This window comes from Beta vulgaris, chromosome 2 (assembly GCF_026745355.1).
Source record: "Beta vulgaris subsp. vulgaris cultivar EL10 chromosome 2, EL10.2, whole genome shotgun sequence".
Lineage (NCBI taxonomy): Eukaryota > Viridiplantae > Streptophyta > Magnoliopsida > Caryophyllales > Amaranthaceae > Beta > Beta vulgaris.
Genome location: NC_079203.1, coordinates 691,273 through 710,842, shown reverse-complemented (window position 1 = coordinate 710,842; position 19,570 = coordinate 691,273). Strand labels below are relative to the sequence as shown.

The 19,570-nt window shown below is 36.2% G+C and overlaps 2 protein-coding genes across 6 annotated transcripts; both read right to left on the bottom strand.

The window, feature by feature from the left end:
• Positions 1 to 384: 384 nt before the first annotated feature.
• On the bottom strand, positions 385 to 13,243 carry LOC104905997 (histone deacetylase 9). Of its 5 annotated transcripts, none has more exons than XM_048638041.1 (14): positions 13,054 to 13,243; positions 12,803 to 12,915; positions 12,569 to 12,686; positions 5,152 to 5,226; positions 4,853 to 5,072; positions 4,506 to 4,569; positions 4,244 to 4,336; positions 4,033 to 4,141; positions 3,850 to 3,899; positions 3,674 to 3,764; positions 3,485 to 3,555; positions 2,971 to 3,069; positions 930 to 1,004; positions 385 to 818 (listed from the first exon to the last, which is right to left on the bottom strand). In XM_048638041.1, the coding sequence occupies exons 1-14, from the start codon at positions 13,088 to 13,090 to the stop codon at positions 798 to 800; spliced, it is 1,236 nt and encodes a 411-aa protein (XP_048493998.1). In that variant the 5' UTR covers positions 13,091 to 13,243; the 3' UTR covers positions 385 to 797. The 5 variants fall into 5 exon arrangements, with proteins under 5 accessions (XP_048493998.1, XP_010692973.1, XP_010692974.2 ...); XM_010694671.4 differs by having other exon boundaries at positions 930 to 993; positions 13,054 to 13,239; XM_010694672.4 differs by having other exon boundaries at positions 930 to 993; positions 12,569 to 12,700; positions 13,054 to 13,212.
• Positions 13,244 to 14,965: 1,722 nt separating this feature from the next.
• On the bottom strand, positions 14,966 to 17,561 carry LOC104905998 (non-functional pseudokinase ZED1). The gene is made up of 3 exons (XM_048638040.1): positions 17,016 to 17,561; positions 16,872 to 16,950; positions 14,966 to 16,205 (listed from the first exon to the last, which is right to left on the bottom strand). Exons 2-3 carry the CDS (start codon positions 16,923 to 16,925, stop codon positions 15,384 to 15,386), a joined length of 876 nt encoding a protein of 291 aa, XP_048493997.1. The 5' UTR covers positions 16,926 to 16,950; positions 17,016 to 17,561; the 3' UTR covers positions 14,966 to 15,383.
• Between the last annotated feature and the right edge of the window lie 2,009 nt (positions 17,562 to 19,570).

Sequence of the window (19,570 nt, the reverse complement as noted above, 5' to 3'; positions counted from 1 at the left end):
CTTGGATTAAAGTCTTTTCACTTCATCCTTGATTTAAGTATTCTTTTTTCTCATTATTTCCTAATGATGTCTTGCATATACAAAAAAAAAACTAAATATATTATCTCCGTTTTTCATTATGTGCATCAATTTGACATAAAGTAGAGAGGGAAAATGTCTAATCGTTGCAAATAATAAAAAACGAAGATAGTAAATTATTAGTATAACTAGTTTGTCTTTGTTTCAATGTCATTTTCAAAACTAAAAGTCAAAATTAAGCACGGCCATACATATTCTCTTATGAGACAACTTTGTGCATGCACACAGATATCAAACTACAGTCTACCACAGTACCACTGTACCACAGCTATGAGCTCAATATGAGTATCGGAACCAAGGGAAATAGCAAGGAAGAAACAACACAAATAGAAGTATGTTGGACAACACACATACTCTACGGAAATTACCAACAATAAACTTACACAAAATATAAGATCTCAATCTACAAAAACTTGAATGTCTGCTACTCTTGACTAAATTTGTGGGGAAAAAATTGACCTATTCCATAATATTACGATTATCTTTCAAATTTACATGGTAACTGACACATAAGCTCAAATTAAGCCGACTAAAATGCAAACTGCCTATCACATTAATAGGTGTACTCTAAATTATAACCTAATTATTTACATTCCCAATAGCAGCACTAATTAAGTCCAAAAGAATGTGATTTCAAGTCTTCAATCGACACCCCTATATATCGTCCATGTTGTGATCATTGTCTTGGTCACCATCATAATACTCATCATCCCTCTGGATTAGCTTATCCTGTGTGTGCTCTGGGAATTCAAATTCACAGAAAGAACAAGAAATCCAAAACAATAAGATCACAAGTAATCAGATCAGTACAAATGGAAGTGTGGTGTATAAAATTGCTTGGTGAGGCTTACGGTTAATTCGCTCATCGGGGTTTTCATCTTCATCAAAGTCGGGAACATAAAAATCAGGGGGAACCTGCAATCAATCTGAATCGGCTCAGCTCACTTTTGCCATAATTTAAAGTTCGGCTAGCAGCCAATTGCTAAAGCAAAATACATCTCTCTACAACATGATTACATGACATTGACATTGTAACCCTCAATTAGAACTTGGAAGTAAAATAGTTTTCTCACCAGGTATCCCTGGAGTCATAAAAGTGCGTAGGATATCCTTGCGTTTTCACTAATACACCAGCTGCACCTATCGGTTTTGAAAATTATCATGACTTGCACCTAATGTCCAGTATCCACTCTGAACTCATTTCAGTATTTCACCAAGTACCATGTGGTATAAGCACTCATTGAACACTGACTCCACCCCCCCCCCCCCTCCCTCCCCTCTCTCTTTTCCTCTCAATCTTTTATTGCTTTCGACAACATCTTTCATTTGCTTTCGACTGCTGATTAATTTCCAAGTATTAATCGTTGAGCAATATGAACCATTTCCTTAAAAACAAAGATGAACTTTGAAAGCAATACCCAGTAATTTGACACACAAATCTTTTTGAACTCTTTGATAAAACTACTTTACAGCTTATAATTAGAATTTTTAGGACAAAAACCAAAGCTTAGAAGATACAAAGAGTCTACATTATATCTACTTTTTTCCCACTGCTCCATCACCACTCTCTCTCTAAACATCAACTCTCACGAAGAGTCTACATTCCCTCTCATATTTACAAAGTAAAAATACCCAACTGCAATTTGAAATTTGCACATATTATACTTATTTCTTCTCCGCCGCTGTTGTTGCTAGGCAGCTTTTGTTGTTGTACATTTATTGTTGTTGTTGCAGGTTCCCAAGTTGACCCACACCATAGAATTGGGTTTCAAATTAGGGTACTTATTGATTTGGGATTTCCTTTCTGGGGCTGTTATAATTTCATCAATTTATTGAACATTTTCAAATCAGAGAAGAAAATTAAGGCGATGAAGAGAGAATTGAGTGTATTTGATGAGAGATAGAAGAAATGAGCAGCAACACCCCAATTGAGGATGCCATTTGAAGGAATATGTTTGAACCATATTCCAACATAATATTTCTTGCGATTCTTTTTCAAAAAAAAAAAGTCAACTTACCAACTTTGGATGTTAGTGTTTGGTTAAAAGAGACAGATTGTGAGGAAGTTTATGTATTAGTTGGTGCTGCAAAAACAGGGAATAACAGAGCAAAGAGAATGAAAAGATGATGATGACAGTAATAAGATTGTTAGATGACTAAAAGATGGTGAATTTCATCCTCCAAAAAAATGGGGTTTTTAAAAAATGAAATAGTGGTTCATTTTTAGGAAAGAAGTTGGGGATTGTGTATGCTTATAGAAAGAAGAAAGAGAGCAAAATTAAAGGGAGGATGAGGGAACTGGGTAAAGAGAGAGAAGGTGAGAGAAGAAAGAAGAGGGGAGAAAAAGGAGGTGGGAGAAGTGAGAGTGATAAGGGAGAAGAAAAGGAAAGGAAAAAAAAAAAAAAACTGATGGGCAGTTTATGTCGTTACTCAATAAGGGTATAAACCTAAAGGGTATTAAACCTAAAGGGTACCTTGTACATTCTCGAAACTATAGGTGGTACCTCACAAATTTAGTGGAACCACGGGGGTACTTGGCATGGTGTCAAAACAAGGCCGCATCGTATCGTATCGCCCGTGTCGTAAAGGTTTTCAAATCTACCAAACCGATATTACCCGCATCGTAGAGGTGTTAAAAAACCGGCATTTTAGGCGGATTCTAGGGATATTTCATGTTTAAGCCGATATTGCATCATCGTGACCATTACTGCGATCGTGACCGAAACAGTATTTTCGAACTATGGTGGTGTAAAAACCGGAAGTAAAAAGATGTGATATCATAATTTGGATACACAGTTCATGATGTCCTGCATTTCCCCAAAGGGTAGACAAAGACATATACATTATTTCATAAAATATGCTGGTAAAGCCAAAACTGTTGTTGCCACTGACCTCTTGCATTTGTACACTTGGTGCATGTTGAATACACCGAAGATTTTCGAGAACTTGCATCTTGATTGTTGTCAAATATGATTTACTGTTCAGGTTCTCCTGGTCAATCAAACCAAACCATACCAAGCTAAGCTTCAAGCTTATGAAGTATTATCCACAAAAAGAAACTGCTAGCTTTAGTTAAAAACAAGTCCACAAGACTGCCAAAAATTTACCAGGCCAAATTATTATACACTACTCCTTCACCAATCAATAATAGGTTACATTCTACTAGGATCATTGTTAAGAAATAAAGTTAATGCACTATAACTATTGCAATATTTAGATTTTTATACCACCACCATCCAGGTGTCTTTCCTTGGAACTTTTAGTTAAGGATGTAGTATTAAGAGTAATATGGAAAATTAAAAGGTGACCTACTGGTTTGACTTTTGAGATGGTCCAAATAGAAAATGGCCTGCCATTAATTAAACATGGAGTACATGAGAGGCAGGAGTTAAGAGCACAAACTTACAATGTGTCCATTGGGAATCCTTAAGGAATAATCTGGTCCGAAATATTTGATATACTCATTATCAGGAATCTCTGCAGGAAAGACAATGAAAGGCATGAAAGACAGCAAGACCATAGAAGGATTGGAGAAGGAAAAAAGAATATTGATTTTAACCACGACATGCCACAGCAACTAGGTTAGAAAGAATACCATTTGGCAGATCTGTATCTAAAAGAACCCCTGTTTCTACAGTCCAGCATCGAGCAACATTCTCCTTTGTGTAGCCACCTCCTCCAGTAACCTAATAACAAGACCTTTCATATTAGACTACTTCAGAAAAGCAACAAAAATATAACTTAAAAAACATATAATTTCCCGGAACCTACCAGCAAGGGAAGATTAAATTTCTTCACAAACCTAACGCATTCTGCATGCCCTGTTAATTGTTACACCATTAGCACAACTATCATTAGCACTTAGCAGTCCTCCAGAAATCCCTTCAGCAAATTCATGCCAACAGAATTACCAGCAAACAATAAGACAAAATGTCGAATTACAAAAACCAGCACCATCAATAGAGAGGTTGAAGCAGCCTAATCTGTCACCAGCAAGAGAATCCGCTCCACATTGCAGAACAATCACTCCAGGCTGATAAAACTCGACAACCTTAGAAATAATCTGCACATCGGCATATAATAAGACAAGAGTTCATCGTTTGTTTGCAGTACAACATGCTCAATTGTCCATATTAGACTTGAAGGCATCTGAATATAAACATACCGTCTTGAACAATCTAGTAAAGCTAGTGTCATCAATACCATCCTTAAGAGGAACGTTTATGGCATAGTATTTCCCTTCCCTCTCCCCAGTTTCCTTCATGATCAATGACAAAAGAGATCAATATCAAAGAATTGTTCTCTAGTTAAAGTAATGAGAACAAGCATACAACAACAAACAGGCTAGGATAAGAAATACCAGAAACGCCAGAGTGTTGAGCAACCAATAACATGTTAAAAACAGAGAAAGTCACTAAAGATCCTACCTTGACATCTCCTGATCCAGGAAAGAAGAGATCACCATATTTATGGAAACTAACAGTCATCACTCTGCAACACAAAGCAAGGAATACCATAAAGGAAAGCAATTATGCAACCACCAATGAAGATATTTTTACCATATGGAACTTTAGTAAGACTTCTGACTCCATAAGGCATGTCAAAATCTTACAAAAATACAAGAATGTATTGTTCATGTGCATCGTTATCCTAAAAAGATCAGTAATAAACAACCTAGTATAGATCTCGCCTCAGATGAACTGAAAATAAGTTACATACATTCATATTATAGCATGATGCCATATACATTTCTATTTCTAAAGAGGTTGCATACCTGTCAGTGAAATAGAATGCCTCTTCAACACCATCACCGTGATGTACATCTATATCAATGTAAAGAACACGGGCATGGTATTTCAAAAGCTCCAAAATACCCAAAACTAAGTCATTAATGTAACAGAATCCGGAAGCCTCGCATTTCTTCGCATGATGCAAGCCACCCGCCCAATTTATAGCAATATCACAAAGTTGATTGTTCAACCTACGAGCAGCATCTGTCAGAAAATAACTCTATCATTTACATAAAAAGTGCCACACAAGTTCATTGTCAGATAAACAAGGTCCTGAAACTACCGATGGTTCCACCCGCATAAATTTGACAAAACTCAAACAAATTGTCAAAGACTGGACAATCTTCTCCAAGATTATCTGCAAGCAAATAAAACCTTTTGTCAGCCAACTCCTGAATGCAAAAAAAGTGGATTGTCTATACGACAGTAGGCCAAAAGACATATAAATAATAAAGTACAAAGAAAAGCATAGATATTTAAACTGAATTGAGAGAAAGACAAAGAATGGATAACAGAGGAAGGAGTGTTTTGATATTAAGAATCCAAGTCTACTTCACACAAAATCTACGATATCACACAGAAGAATCAGGTCAGTTAGAACTATGATAAAGCAAGAGGAGGAACACACGCGCGCGCGCGCATACGAGCGAGAGAGAGGGGGGGCGGGGGGGATAGGGAGTTCAAAATTTATCTGACAAATTTCTTGAGATGATAGAAATTGTATCAGAGATGTAGGATATAACAACATAGGGTAAGATGTAACCTAAATCAGAATTCAGAGTACAATAATTTTTTTATAGATAAACAAATTTTAAGAAGAGAATGATCAGCATGTAAACAAACAGAAACATGAAATCTTCAACACTTATCTCAATCTTATTGACAAATTTAAGAGGCTACAAGACAACAAGCAAAGAAGAGAAGTAAGCTCCCATAAGTCCATAACTCTCAATCATAATGGTTGAAAAGGAATACAGACTCAAAAGAGAGTTCAACTGAGGGAATTTTGCACCAGAAGAAGCCTTCAACTTGAAAAATGTCACCAATCTCAAATTTACACTTCAAAAAAATATGAGAGATGGAATAACAGCTGAGATAACCTTCCATGGAATTGAATAGGTCGTAAATTGCTTCTGGCATCCCAACCATTCCTCCGACGACCAAATTTGTGCCACAAAGAATTTTTCAAATAGTAAAATGCTTTAGCATATCATATATTCATATGACCAACGCTTAGCATTTTAAATGTATCACTAAGTCCAAGTTCAATAAATGCTCCTCTATCCTTACCATACATATCCTGAGGCTGAGGTGAGAAGATACCTTATCAACCTCCAAAGAATATTTGCTATTTCCCATTGTTTACTGAGACTTTGAAAGGAGAGCCAAAAGAAAATGTTTGAAAAGAAAAAAAAAATCAACCAAGGGTAATTCTCACCTAAAAGGGAATAGAAACACGAGGAAACAGCAGGTTTCACAAAGGCATAGAGGAGAAATTGCTCTCAAAAGGGAAACCCCAGTAAGATGAAGACCACTCAGAGATCCTTTTTCATTACATAAGAAAGAAATACTTTTCTAAGAGAGGATATCAAGCATAATTGTCGTAGAAAAAACTCGGACTCAGACCTGAAATCTTCAACATTCAAATCATTCACAGTTAGTGGCAGAACAGTCAGCCCCATTTTTCCAAGAAGATTTTATGCATGTTCATCAGCCTCCTTACAACAAGAAAGACACAACCCATCCAATCCACCGAAGTATCTAAAACATTTCCATTCTGAGGATGTTAAGTGATTCCCTGGAGTAGTGGTTACTCCACAGGGCCTGAATCATCAACACTAAACCACTTAACTTCTAGCAAATCCACTAACCGAGTCTGTCTATCTTATGAGATACCCCCTAGTTGCCTGGAAAAGAGGATGAAAATGGTTGGCTTGCAAAGGTTTGGAAGATTTTCCTTGATTTTATAGATAAAATGATCCACAATAGCATGAGGGATTGAGCCTTTTGTCATTATCCCTTCTTTTGTGAATGCAACACCCTCTTGGTGTCTTTTTAATCAAATTTTATATAAATATATATATATAGGGTCGGATTTCCATGAGAACAATCCTTATACTAGAACACTTTGTTATAATCCTTTTTAACCAATATATAATCTATTTTTGTTAACTTTTTTTTCCTTGCGGAGCCAATTTCCCACAAGGACTATATTTTCAGGAAAAAGGATTGTGATGTAATATGTAAAAAATGGATTATATTTTCACTAAAATGGGTAAAAAGAAATAAAGTTTTAGTGACAAACACTCCTTATATAAGAGTGTGAGAAAAGTAGAATAGTAATCTATTTTAGTAAAAATGTAACCTTGTATTAGATATTACATGGTAATCCTTTTTCCTAAAAATGTAATCTTTTATGAAGATTGACATGCAAAGAAAAATTAGTTACATTTTAGCCAAAACGGATTACTTATTGGTTGAAAAAAGTTACTACTTAGTGTTCTTGCATTCTCATATACAAGTTGTTCTCACTGAAACTTCAACCTTCATATATATATATAATATTATATATATATATATATATATATATATATATATATATATATACCATAAGCTTCTCCACCTGTTGGTAATCATCAGCAGATCACCCACACAACCAAACTTAATAAACTTGCCTGAATAGCCACCACTGCAAAAGAACCATTATTCTTGATGAAAATTAAATTCCCAGAGCTACCTGAAGAAGGATCCTCTCTGACCATAAGATCCTTATAGCCAAGAAAACATCCACTCATACAAAATAGTACAAATGACCTGTGCATCATCTTTTGCATCAAGATTCAAGACCCTTGTTATCCTCATTTGTGGACACATCCAACTGCCAAACAGAATTCCGCGAGAGACCAGCCGTCCAAAGAGGATTCACGTGACAGATTTATTTGGAGAGCGAAGTTTCTTCCAAGGGTGTTATTGGGTTTACCTCGTCGTCTTTCCACCTAAAATGCTACTTGTAGCATTTGTCATATTGAGCAGGAATCGCCTCTACATGATCTGCTTTCCTGCAAAGCCCCCAAAGCTATATGGATTATTAATGCCCATGAGCAGTTGATCATGCACATTGCTCTTGGATTGTGGACTGGTGGGGCGCCTGTTTCTAAAACATGGAAGGCGAGGAGCTGGAGTTCTTAAATATATATTGGACTGTGGGTCATTCGATGTAGGATGGTGATGGAGGATGAATTTTTGGCACCTGAAGCTACTCTCTCTTACACCATTAAAATCAGCAAGGAGGCGAGATACGCTGCACAGTCCACGCATGACCATACAGCTCTTTCATCTACTGCTCACCCAACTGGTAGCCGCCAGAAGATGGATGGATTAAGATCAATGTTGATGATGCCGGCAAGCTAGGTGAGTTGGGGGTCAGGCATTGCATTTGTGTGCCGCGATGCTGCAAAGGTCGTGTTGCCAAGCACCACATTTCAATTTCGTGAGAATCGGGAGGTTTGAATGGCTGAAGCCAGGCTGTTTTGGGGGGGCTTGCAGGTGGCTTCGCAATTGGGATTTTAATAGCTTCTTGGTTAATCAAGCTCTGAAAGGGAACTCTAGGGGCTCTAGTCATTTTCATCGAGTTGTGGAGGATGTATTAGCGTTAGCTTCTTATTTTGGTAATACTGTTTGGTCTTTTGTCAAACATAGTGGTAAGAAAATTACTCATGAGTTAACCAATTTCCAACCTTGAGAAACTGATCAAGGTTGATGATGTTCTAAACGGTTGTTGTTTTGCTTGCTCACTAAGCTGAGACCCTTTAAACCTGTTAAATCCAAAGCTTTGGCCATATTATTGACTATTTTATTCAGAATAACTCATTATAAGTAGCATTACCTACGGACTCAAAACAATGTGTGCAATGCACATCAAGTCAGGTACCTCCACACTCTAGTCACACACGCCACTCACGCATCACACACCACCACCTCCACTGCCTCACACACCATCTCGGCATCCTTCCTTAACTACTTGCATGACATAATGCTCGGGTACAAGTGTCCAACACAGGTATGGGTCCGACTAAATATCTCAAAATGAAGGACTCAAAGGCACGTTTGTGAAGGATCTAATTTATAAATTTGGACTCAGCGACCCAGTAATTTAAACAAGAAAATAATAATAATTTACATATTTTTAAATTATATTTTGAGCTATTTTCGTAACTATATAAGAAAAAGGAATATTATTAAAAATTAAAATACATTTGAAGGAAAAAAAAATAGGAGGATTATAAAGATAAAAGAAAGTAGTTGCACACGAACTGTAAGAAGAGACGAGAATTGGAAAGTTAAAGGCTTAGAGGACCCGTTCCATGTGACTTCACTCTTCTTTCTACTTTGAAACAAGCCATGTGACTTTACTTTTACCCACCCACTATTAGTTACTTAGAGAGAGAGGTAAAGAGAATGACATGACTCCCAAAGAAAAAGAAGACAGAAGCGAGACAGAGAAAGAATCAAGTAGAAGATTTAACAGTGGCGTCGGAGATGGTGTGGTGAGCACCTAGACCTACCAGAAACTCTCGCATCCGTTTTCATGTTGTTCGGTAACTCGTATTCCATGTCCCCATCCGGGTTTGGTCACATCGATACGGGCGCGACAGGGCAAAGTGACGAGTCCAAGCATCACAAACGGCATGTAATCAAACCCTAGCCACCCAAAAGATTCTCCAGCAAGCCCCATTTCCAGAGAGCACCCACTGACTTCTTCATCCTAAAAACTTCGTCTCCTTAGGAGTAAGGACATGGTTCATAACCACGAGCATCGAAACAGATCTCTAGTCCAATACATCAAGAACCATTACCAACATTATATACATCAGTTGCCAATTCACCACCACCCTACCTAGTGCCACGACCAATCCACCCATACATCAGCAAAATGCTTGCCTAGAACAAGGATCAAGGCCTCTTATGTATCCCTTCAAAATATCCTAAATCCGAAAATCTCCAATTTAAATTAGATCTTGCCTTAATCCACTCAAGAACGGAACCAAATAGTTGCTAGCTCATGCTCCACCAATCTACTACCCTTATAAACCAAAGAGCCAAGAGTCCCTCAAAACAATTGGGTCGTCACCATTGACAACACCATCCATGAAGTTCTCGAGTTTGTCCTTAATCCTAATAAATCCTCAATTGTTGATTTTCTAGGAAGACAAATCAAAGATTCTTCTATCCATAAAAAGGAATTCCTTGAAGATCTCATTAGAAGAGCATGGGAAAGGCTAGAGAGAAAGAGGGAGGGCATAAATAGAAAACAATAAGGAAAGAGAGTGGCATGATAAAGCATTGTCTACTTATGAGGAGTGACAATTGATCCCGAATTATATACCAAGCTGAAGAGATGCAGAATACCAAAAGATGAGTTACGATTGATTGAATATTTGCACTTCAAGAGAGCAAAGTACAACTGAGGCCATTGTACAAGTTGGAAGACCAAGTAGAGCTTTTGTGAACCTTCATTGTTTAAACAAAATACTACAGTGACACAGATCAAGAGGAAGAAAGAAGGTAAGAAAGAAAAAAGAAAGATTTGCAGGATATAAAGGAGAACATAGGTGAAGAAGACATGATAGAACAGCAGTAGAACAGAATAATGAGGGAAAGTCGCAAATAATTTTCTATCGCAATTATTTATGTCAAACTAATAACGTAGATGGAAGTATTTAAAGACCAAAGAAACACAGAAAAGAAACTCCAATACTGAAAGGAAATTGCAGAAATGCCCGATATAAACCTATCAATAGTTTCTGTGAACTTTTTCTAAATAAAAATTTTGAGATATTGATCCCTATCAGTTATCACCTGTCCTACCTACCATATAAAAACTCTTGAGCAACCTTCTATACAACATATCCACCACTAGGGTAAATAAAAATTGAGTAGCTCTATCTTTCACCCTTAAGGGGTAACCTAATCTCAAGGAGCCCGATTGATTAGCACCAAGAAAGAAGCCTCCAGTCACAACTGTAACTTTCAAGTTAACACACACTTAGTCCATCTATCATTATTATCATGTTTGTATAAGACCTTATAAACCAACCACCACAGCCAGGGGCGGATTTACAGGGGTTAAGTGGGTACAGCTGTACCCCCATTCCCCAAAACTTTTTTTGAAGAAAATAAAAGCAAAAGGGTAAAAAAAAAAAGTTACTCTGCATCCTCTCTTTCTCTCTCCTCTGGGCTCTCCCACTCTGTCATTCATAACGTTATTTTTCCCTCTCCCTCATACTTTTTCCTCTCTGAAATCAACAATGGACATTGAAGGCATCGGTTCTTTTGATAAAGATGAAGATGGTAATATTGATTACATCAAGGAAGAATTTTGCTTAGGTAAAAATATGCTTTACGAAAAACCCTAATTTGTTTGTGGGAGCTGATTTTTGTCATTCATTGATTTAATTGTTTGCTGAATTTCGTTTTTATTTGTTAGATAATTTGAAGGATTTGTTAAGGTATTTGCGCCGTGATGATCCGTTGACTAGGGAATAAGGATGGGGATCTGTTTATAATATCCCTTTTTCTTTTCTGATTACGGCTGGAGTGCCACTGGCCGGATGTTGCTGACTGCCGCCTGTGGAGGCCGGTCGCCACTAACCCAGAATGGCAGAACGCCAGTCGCCAGAAGCCCAGAATGGCAGAACCCTACTGGTTGAGGTATTGTTTTTTATTTCTGTTAATTTATAAGACTTCTCAATTTTTTTTTGAATGGAATTTTTAGATATGATTAGAACTATGTTAGATGTGAACTGATGAATGAAATTTTGATGTGAATTGATATTTTGAATTGAAATAAGAAATTATGAAAATGAAATTTCAATGCTGTGCAATTGTGTGAAATATGGAAATTGAGGTTACTTGAATTGCAATTAGAGATTAGAAATTGTGAAATTGAAATAGAGGTTGTGAATTGAAATTAGTTGAATTTGGAATTAGAGGTGTTGTGAAATGTAATTTGAAACAAGGGACTTTGGAATTAATATCTAATAATATGTTTACTTTATACTATATTTGGAAGATGAAAAAAAAAGTTTACAATCTTTTTGGAAGAGAGGCGGAGGAAAATCACAAATGTCGTCTTTTAACTCAAGTATTGGCATTGTATTTTGATTTGAATTTTTAGTCGTAAATTCACTCAGATAATTCCGTACCCCCATCCCGTAATTCCTGGATACGCCACTAACCACAGCTACTAACCATGACCAAAACAAATAAAAAAAGTTCCCAGTATTCCAGTTCTGTCCACGACATCATTTACATTTCCTCATACAAGAATATTTATGGTTCCTCCCCATGAAGCATCAAAATCCACCGACAATAACCAGTTTCAAGTAGGTGGTCCCCTTTCCTTCTGGCCTCTATGCGAAAAATACAACTGCTTGGAAAATATAAGACTTCAAAGTACAAGAACACGCCAACTAGTCCTACTCCTCAATCTTATAAAACAAACAACCCCATGACCTAGTTTATTCAAAAAAGGTTAAAGGGTTGCTCAGAGAGAAGGATGGATGAGCATAACCCGGTAACCTAACTAATTCATGAAAGATTAAGGGTTTCCTCACTGGCAATGCAATTCAAGAATCAAGACAAACCAACATATCAAACATTCTACAAAGCTCAATTCAAGTAGAAAACTAGAAACATACATTTGGCCATTTCAGTCATAAATTGATGCTGCTTCTCGGGCGTAATTCGATGCAAAAACTCCACATAATCAGCTGAATGAAACTGAGCTAACTCTACTGGATACGCTTTGTGCGGCCTCTGCACCATACAAACTCCACAAAAACCACAAATATGAGCAAGAAAACAGCGCAAATCAATAGAAACAAAAAAGAAAAAAAAAACTAAATTGAACCCAAAAAAATTGTAGCAATTACATAGATTTCCATCTTCTTGTGAAGGTCGTAGGATAAGACGAGATGATGAGTCATACATAACCTATGAGGCTTCATGGGATGATTAGGCCCGAAGTAAACACTCCCAACATCACCTGCAAGAATTTAGTTAGATGTTTCCGATCAATTTACAAGAAATGTGAGAAATTCGTATGAAATTTTGAAAGAATTGAGAAAAATTAGGAATTAGGGTTTAAAACGGAGAAAAAAAAGGGGAGGTCGAAAAAGAATACCGTCGTAGAAGTAAGAGATTTTGTCTTTGGAGCGCATCTTTAGAGAAAGTAGTTGCAGAAGATGAAGAGATGAGCAGGGAAGTGTGAATAAGCTGCTTTACGGCATTACTGTTAGATGGGGCAGTTGAAACTGGAGAAAGAGAAAGAAGAGTTGAGCGCGGATGGCTTTTTTTTTTTTTTAATCTGTATGAACTACGAAGACATTACAAAGTATAAAGAAGGGGAAGCGAATTTAAACTTGTCATTGATCGTTCATGGCACTTCAAACTTAACCATTAGGTTAATATATTCTTGGTAGACTTACTAGACTAGTGTCTAGTGGAGGAAGTGTGATAGGCCCGAGCCCGACTCATACAGGAGCTAGGCATGGGATGTGTTGTTGTGCCACGTTGGGCCAGGGTTGGGACGAACTAAGGTAATGTACTGCCGACGAGCTTCATGGGGCTTTTTTTGGAAAATAATTATTTACAGACCATTAACGGGCCATTTGGTAGTTGGTTATAATGGTAGTAACGAGAAAGAAGTGCAACTGCATCATCTTCTATATACATAGGAAATAAATAAATTATAATAGATTGACATAAGTATCATGTTCTAAAGACACACAGCCATGCAGACAGGTTTCAAGACCCTGATTATGATCAAGCTCGACCCTGGGGGCTGGGAGTTGTTTTGAGAGATAACCATCTAGGGCGCATCAATATAAGGGGCCCATTTTTTATAAAGTTTTTAATAAAGGGAATCAACAACAACCATAATCAACAAATTGAAGTTTGGCTTAGTTGTTTGCTTTACACTTGCTAGTTTACTGAAGACGTACTCAAAACCCACAAGGATAGAAAATTCGCTTTTCTATATTACACTTCTTTTAACATTTTTTATCTACATTTTACTCTTTTAAATCTTCTATCCCACAATACTTTTTGCACTTTTTATTTTTATTAGTCGTACATTACCCTTTGCAATTTTATTTTTGGATACAACCCATTGTTATTTTAATCTTTTTTTTTCTCAACAAAAATGAACCACCACTCTCTCTCCTCCAAATAAAATAACCACTTTGCTACCTCGTGTCATATCTATCTTCTTCTTTAATAAATAACAATTGATACAAATCCTCTAAAGCTATGTATCTTAATAGGTATAACTTATAAGAAGTGATTTTAGACGAAGGAAATAATTCATTTTAAAAAAATTTCCTCAATTCATTTTAACATATTGCCCAATTTGACTTTAATACTATTCGAATATATACAATTACTTATTTTGCCGTGTAAATGCCCGAGGAAGTACTAATTAGTGGTAAAAAATTTAGCTCTCTAACCATATATAAGAGGCCCTAAGATTTAGTTTCACCCCGAACCTACAAAATGTTAGAAACGGCCCTATTTATGATATAAAAAAAAGCTGTAACTACAAATGGGTGTTACACTGGTTCCAAAGCCAAATAAACTCAAACCATAACATTCATTATCTTATTTTCTGTAGCAACCAATGAAGTCCAATTAGTTAAGACTTCAGAAGCAAAGTGCAATAGGAGTAGAAATGTCTGAATAAATAACATCAGCAAAGTAGACTTGAAAGAATGCAATATAAGTAGAATTTTTGTTGTCAAATTTCATGGAAACAACTTTTTTGAATAAAGGACTTTCAGAATGCACTAACTGCCACTGTACTAGCTCATGTAACTTTTTAAAATTACAAACTACAGTTTTTTCTTCTAACAATCCAGGTACACAGTACTCGTTAATATATTTTACTTTGCTTTCAGTTCACCTTTAAGAATCTAGTTGAACCAATGATCGGGCTGCAGGAGAGACAAGACAAGATTAAAACAACTATTTGTTTACAACCTTAATGCAATGCAGTGCAACCATCAGGAAATCGAGTTAATAATTGACTTACTTCGAAATGCAAATTAAAAGGAGCCACTTATTAGACAAAGAGAAAACCTTTAGCTTAAAGTGACTACTGATGATATGACTAAACTATGTTGCACATAGACGGATATGGTTACGAGTGCGGATTCGAGTACGGGAACAGAAAAACGGCAATATTTTTACCCATTACAGGATGCATATCGTATCAAGTACGGGGTTCGAGTACGTGACCTAGAAGAAGCACCCATGCTACATAGGGACTAGACACTAGAGGACCTGATCATGGTCTTGACTTGAGTTGCAACCTCCACCATAGTTGGCCTAATATCCTCTTCTATTGATGTGCACCTCAGTGCCAGCTCTATAGATGCTCGCTGCTGATGCTGAAGGCCTTCATCTCTGGTCATCCCATTCCAAGTAATTCTAGAGTCTATAATCTCACTGATGCAATTACCTTTTGACACATTCCCTCACCCAGTCCTCTAAATTCTCCCAACTATTGTGCACATTTGTAGTGGAAAACGGAGTATGGCCTGTCAAAAGCACAAGAAAAAGCACACCAAAGGCATAAACGTCTACTTTTTCTGATAACTTGAAATGTTTCATGTATTCAGGAGCTAGATAACCAAGAGTCCCCTGCAGATATCCGTCTTCCAAATATGTTTTACCCTTAGGAATTGAAACAGAAAGACTGAAGTCTGATACCTTGACAGCATTATTTTTATCAAAGAACACATTTGCTGGTGTTAAGTATTTGTAGATGATAGGCCTAGGAAAAGCAGTGTGAAGATATGCAATGACATGAGATATCTCCCACAAAATCCTAAGTCTGTCCTTCCATTCCAATATTTCCTGATTTTCGATCCGATCTCCAACAATTCGATCTTGAAGAGATACATTCTCCACCCACTCATAAACAAGGATCGGACGTTTGTACTCGAGGCAGCATCCTAGAAGCTTGTGAACATTTGTATGAGTACTCATTTGTGCAGCAACCACAATTTCACGAATAATATTTTGAACTTTGTTTTTGGAGACCTTTACTAGTACAACTTTTCCATCTATAAAACCTTTACACCACTTTGATCCAATACTATGTATCTGATTGATGTCTATAATTTTGTTAAGCTCCTCAAAGGAGAAACATTTGACAGGGTTTGTTCTGCCATTAAACAAGGAAACTCTTTCCTCCAGTAATAGTCTTCCATTTATCATTAGATGTTCATAGCTTTCACTGGAGATTTGTTCATGCTCCTCCTTTTTATCTCCTCCCTACAACAACAATAAGAACTTCTAAGTATTCTGTTTACTTCCTTTCATATATAGCTTAAAAAAGATATCAGTTTGTTACAATAGACTATATGAACTAAATTTCTTGCTGAAAAGAGTTGACTTTCTAAGATGGTTACTTGAAGAGCCGATTGGGACACTCAAAATAGAAATGAGAACTATAGTTTAAGACAGTGGGAGTACTATGAATTAACGAATTTCATGAGAAAAAAAATGAAATTTCCCATTTACTAGACGGAAACGATTAAGTGGTGGTTATTTGGAAAAGGGTTGACTTTCTAAGATGGTTACTTGAAGAGCCGATCCAAGGCATCCTATTCCTAAGTCCTAACACAAAGATTCAGACTTGGTGCAAAGTAGAACATACAATGATACAATGATACAATGATACAACAACTCAAAAATCATAACTGTAACCGTACCGTTTAACCGCTAATTTTATCGGTTCGGTAACCATACCGATCAAACTTTTTTTTGTCGGTATGGTAACCACCCATTTAGATCGTTTTTCGGTATTTCGGTACGGTATTTCGATTTCGGTTTTTTATGAACACCCCTAACAAATCGTCCTGCTGCAGGGATACAAGAGATGTACTTGGTGTTTCAGAATACAAAATTTCAGACAAAGTTGTGAATTGGTCTATTTACCATTCGTTGCAATTGCATCCATATGCCATCTGATATTCTTTGAATTTTCATCATATGTTTCTTTCCTGTGATCTTTAATCTGTCAAAAAAAATCCAGTCAATCGATAACCAATACTTGACAATTGACAAAATCTGACAACTTACCAGGAGGAGATGAGAGTTTAATAATCATGTGGTTGTTCCTTCAGTCTATGATCATGTCTATTATAGTTTGATATACTCAATTGTATAAAAATTACATACGTGCAAGTTGAAGCACTTGACTAGGTCTTGAATGAATCATTCGGCATTGTGGAATATTGCACCTTTCATATTGTAAAAATGTAATATAACAGCTGGTTTTGATGGAAGTTTCACTAATTCAAATGTAGCCCGAACGACCGGGTGCAAACACAAAAAAAAAAAAAAAAAAAAAAAAAAGCATCGAGCACGAATTGGCGACTTTGGTCATGAGTACTCATGACCATCTAAGCATCTATATTGGTCGTAAAGAAAACCTTCTATTTTAGGAGGGCTCCAAATTTGAAATATATTGTGTTTTTTAGTCATACTATTGTGAATTTGTGATAGTGAAATCTGTTTAAAAGGAAACTAGTGTTTCGAGTCTAACTATTTTCCGGTTACTTTTTTAATTGTATTAACAAAAAGATATCTAGCCTCCCCCTCTCTCTTTTTCTCTCTAAGACCCTAGCCTCCCCTACTTCTTCTTCTTCAGTTAGGGGCTGTTATGGATGATTTCATCCATAGTAAGCCCCCTTTTCCCTTTTGTTTTCAGTTTATAGTTTATTTTCTTGTTTTGTTGAATAAATTAGTATCTCTTTATGAGATTTCTTCAAACCCTTTTATGGGGTTTTTAGTCTCTGTTGTGGAGATCTCCTTCTCCCCTATGAGAGTTGTGAGTGTGGTTGTTTTGTTTTTAGGTATGAGAAATCGTTCTTATTGGTTGAAGTTCAAGACTCAACATGACGATATTGGAATCTCTGATGCAGTTAACATGACTCGATCAAGAATGCTCTTTCCAAACTATGTCAGAATGATAGACTTCCTCATCAATAGCTGTTTGATTCAGCAAATACAAGGGGGCTGCGTTGTATTGCTCGATCTGGTTCATTATAGTTTCTTCGAAGACGAATTTGATTTAACCTTGTTTAATTGTATCTTGTTTTTCTTTAATATCTATTGTAGATGTCGTTTGGCCTTCAATTAATGAAATTTCTCTTTCAAAAAAACAAAAAAACAAAAAGAGATTAAATTAGTTAGAAGAATATATTGTTTTATAAAGATGTAGTTTAGTGGTAAGATCACGACATTTGAGATAAAAGATGAAGTTTCTAAACCTCTTATGCAAATCACATTATCATTTTTAACAGTAATGCCATGTCTAAAAAGAATAAAAACAAGTTTGTTTATCCATAATATGCATTCAAAACATTAGAAATTAACTCTTGGTTTCGATTAAAAATCCATAAAATCATCATTAATCTTGATTAAAGAAGCATTTAGATTATCTCTTTCGTCCATAATTGAGGTTACGAGTTTAGTTTTTTCACTTTAACAATGTTCCAAATAGATACCAACACAGAAAAGACATGGCACCATGTCGTGCTTGAAGGGGAGGGGGGCATGTGGCCACCTAGGCGCCTTAATATCTTGCCCACGCGCGCTTTTAAATAACAATAGTAGATTATACATCTCATTTATTTTGTCTCTTGTAATTTAATTATAGGATGCTCTCATTAGTATTTTGTGTCAAACGAAATCACAATTGACAATCATTTTTTAAAAGTTTGTTCAAAAAGTTACCTTATACTTCTATACTTGTATTTTATATGCGGATGTGACATTAATGATGTTTTTCGTTAAATAGTTATTTTTTTAGAGTTTATTCTGAATCGTGGTTAGTAATTTAGCCCATTACTAATCTTCCTCCAATTTGATAATCTTCACTTATCCTCTTCACATAATCACTAATTTTGCATTCAATTCCACCAAAATCAACAATGAAGCACATTTCAATAGTTATTAGTATGAACAACAATACGATTTTATACAATCCAATCTAAAGAAAACAAATCCCTCCTCAAACTCTTAACATAAACTCATTCTAGTAACCAAATCATGAAAATACTCTTGCTGTAAGAAGCACTATAAAACATGAACATCCTAAACCGCGATAAGTTGTAGAAATTCTATTTTCTTTTTAGAAACCTTAATATCCCTTTACTGGACTCGCAACATTATGGTGAAAGAGGCATATAACGAAAGAAAGAAACTTCGTCAAAGTGAAATGTGGCAAGCTATGAGTAATGCAGCCTCTCTTATTCATTCCCCCTTTCTACTCTCCTTCTTCCTCCTAACCGCTGTAGGTACAAATGTATTTTACAAGTTATATAGCGTAGCTCTTGGAAGATATAAAAATGTAGCATACACTTTTAATCTCGGAGAAACCCCCAACATATCTAGCAAAAGCTTTAGCACTCCACAAAGGCCTCTAAGTTGGAATCAGTAACATCTCATAAATCATAATTGAATGCGACAAGCTACAAGTGGTTAACTCTCTTAAAGGCCACTGTGCTCCTTGAAAAGTTCAAAACATCATAATCGACATCAAATTGCTTCTTCAAATATTTCAAGCACTGAAAAATTAATCACATTTATCGCGAAGAAAACAGAGCAACTGACTAAACAGTTAATGAATG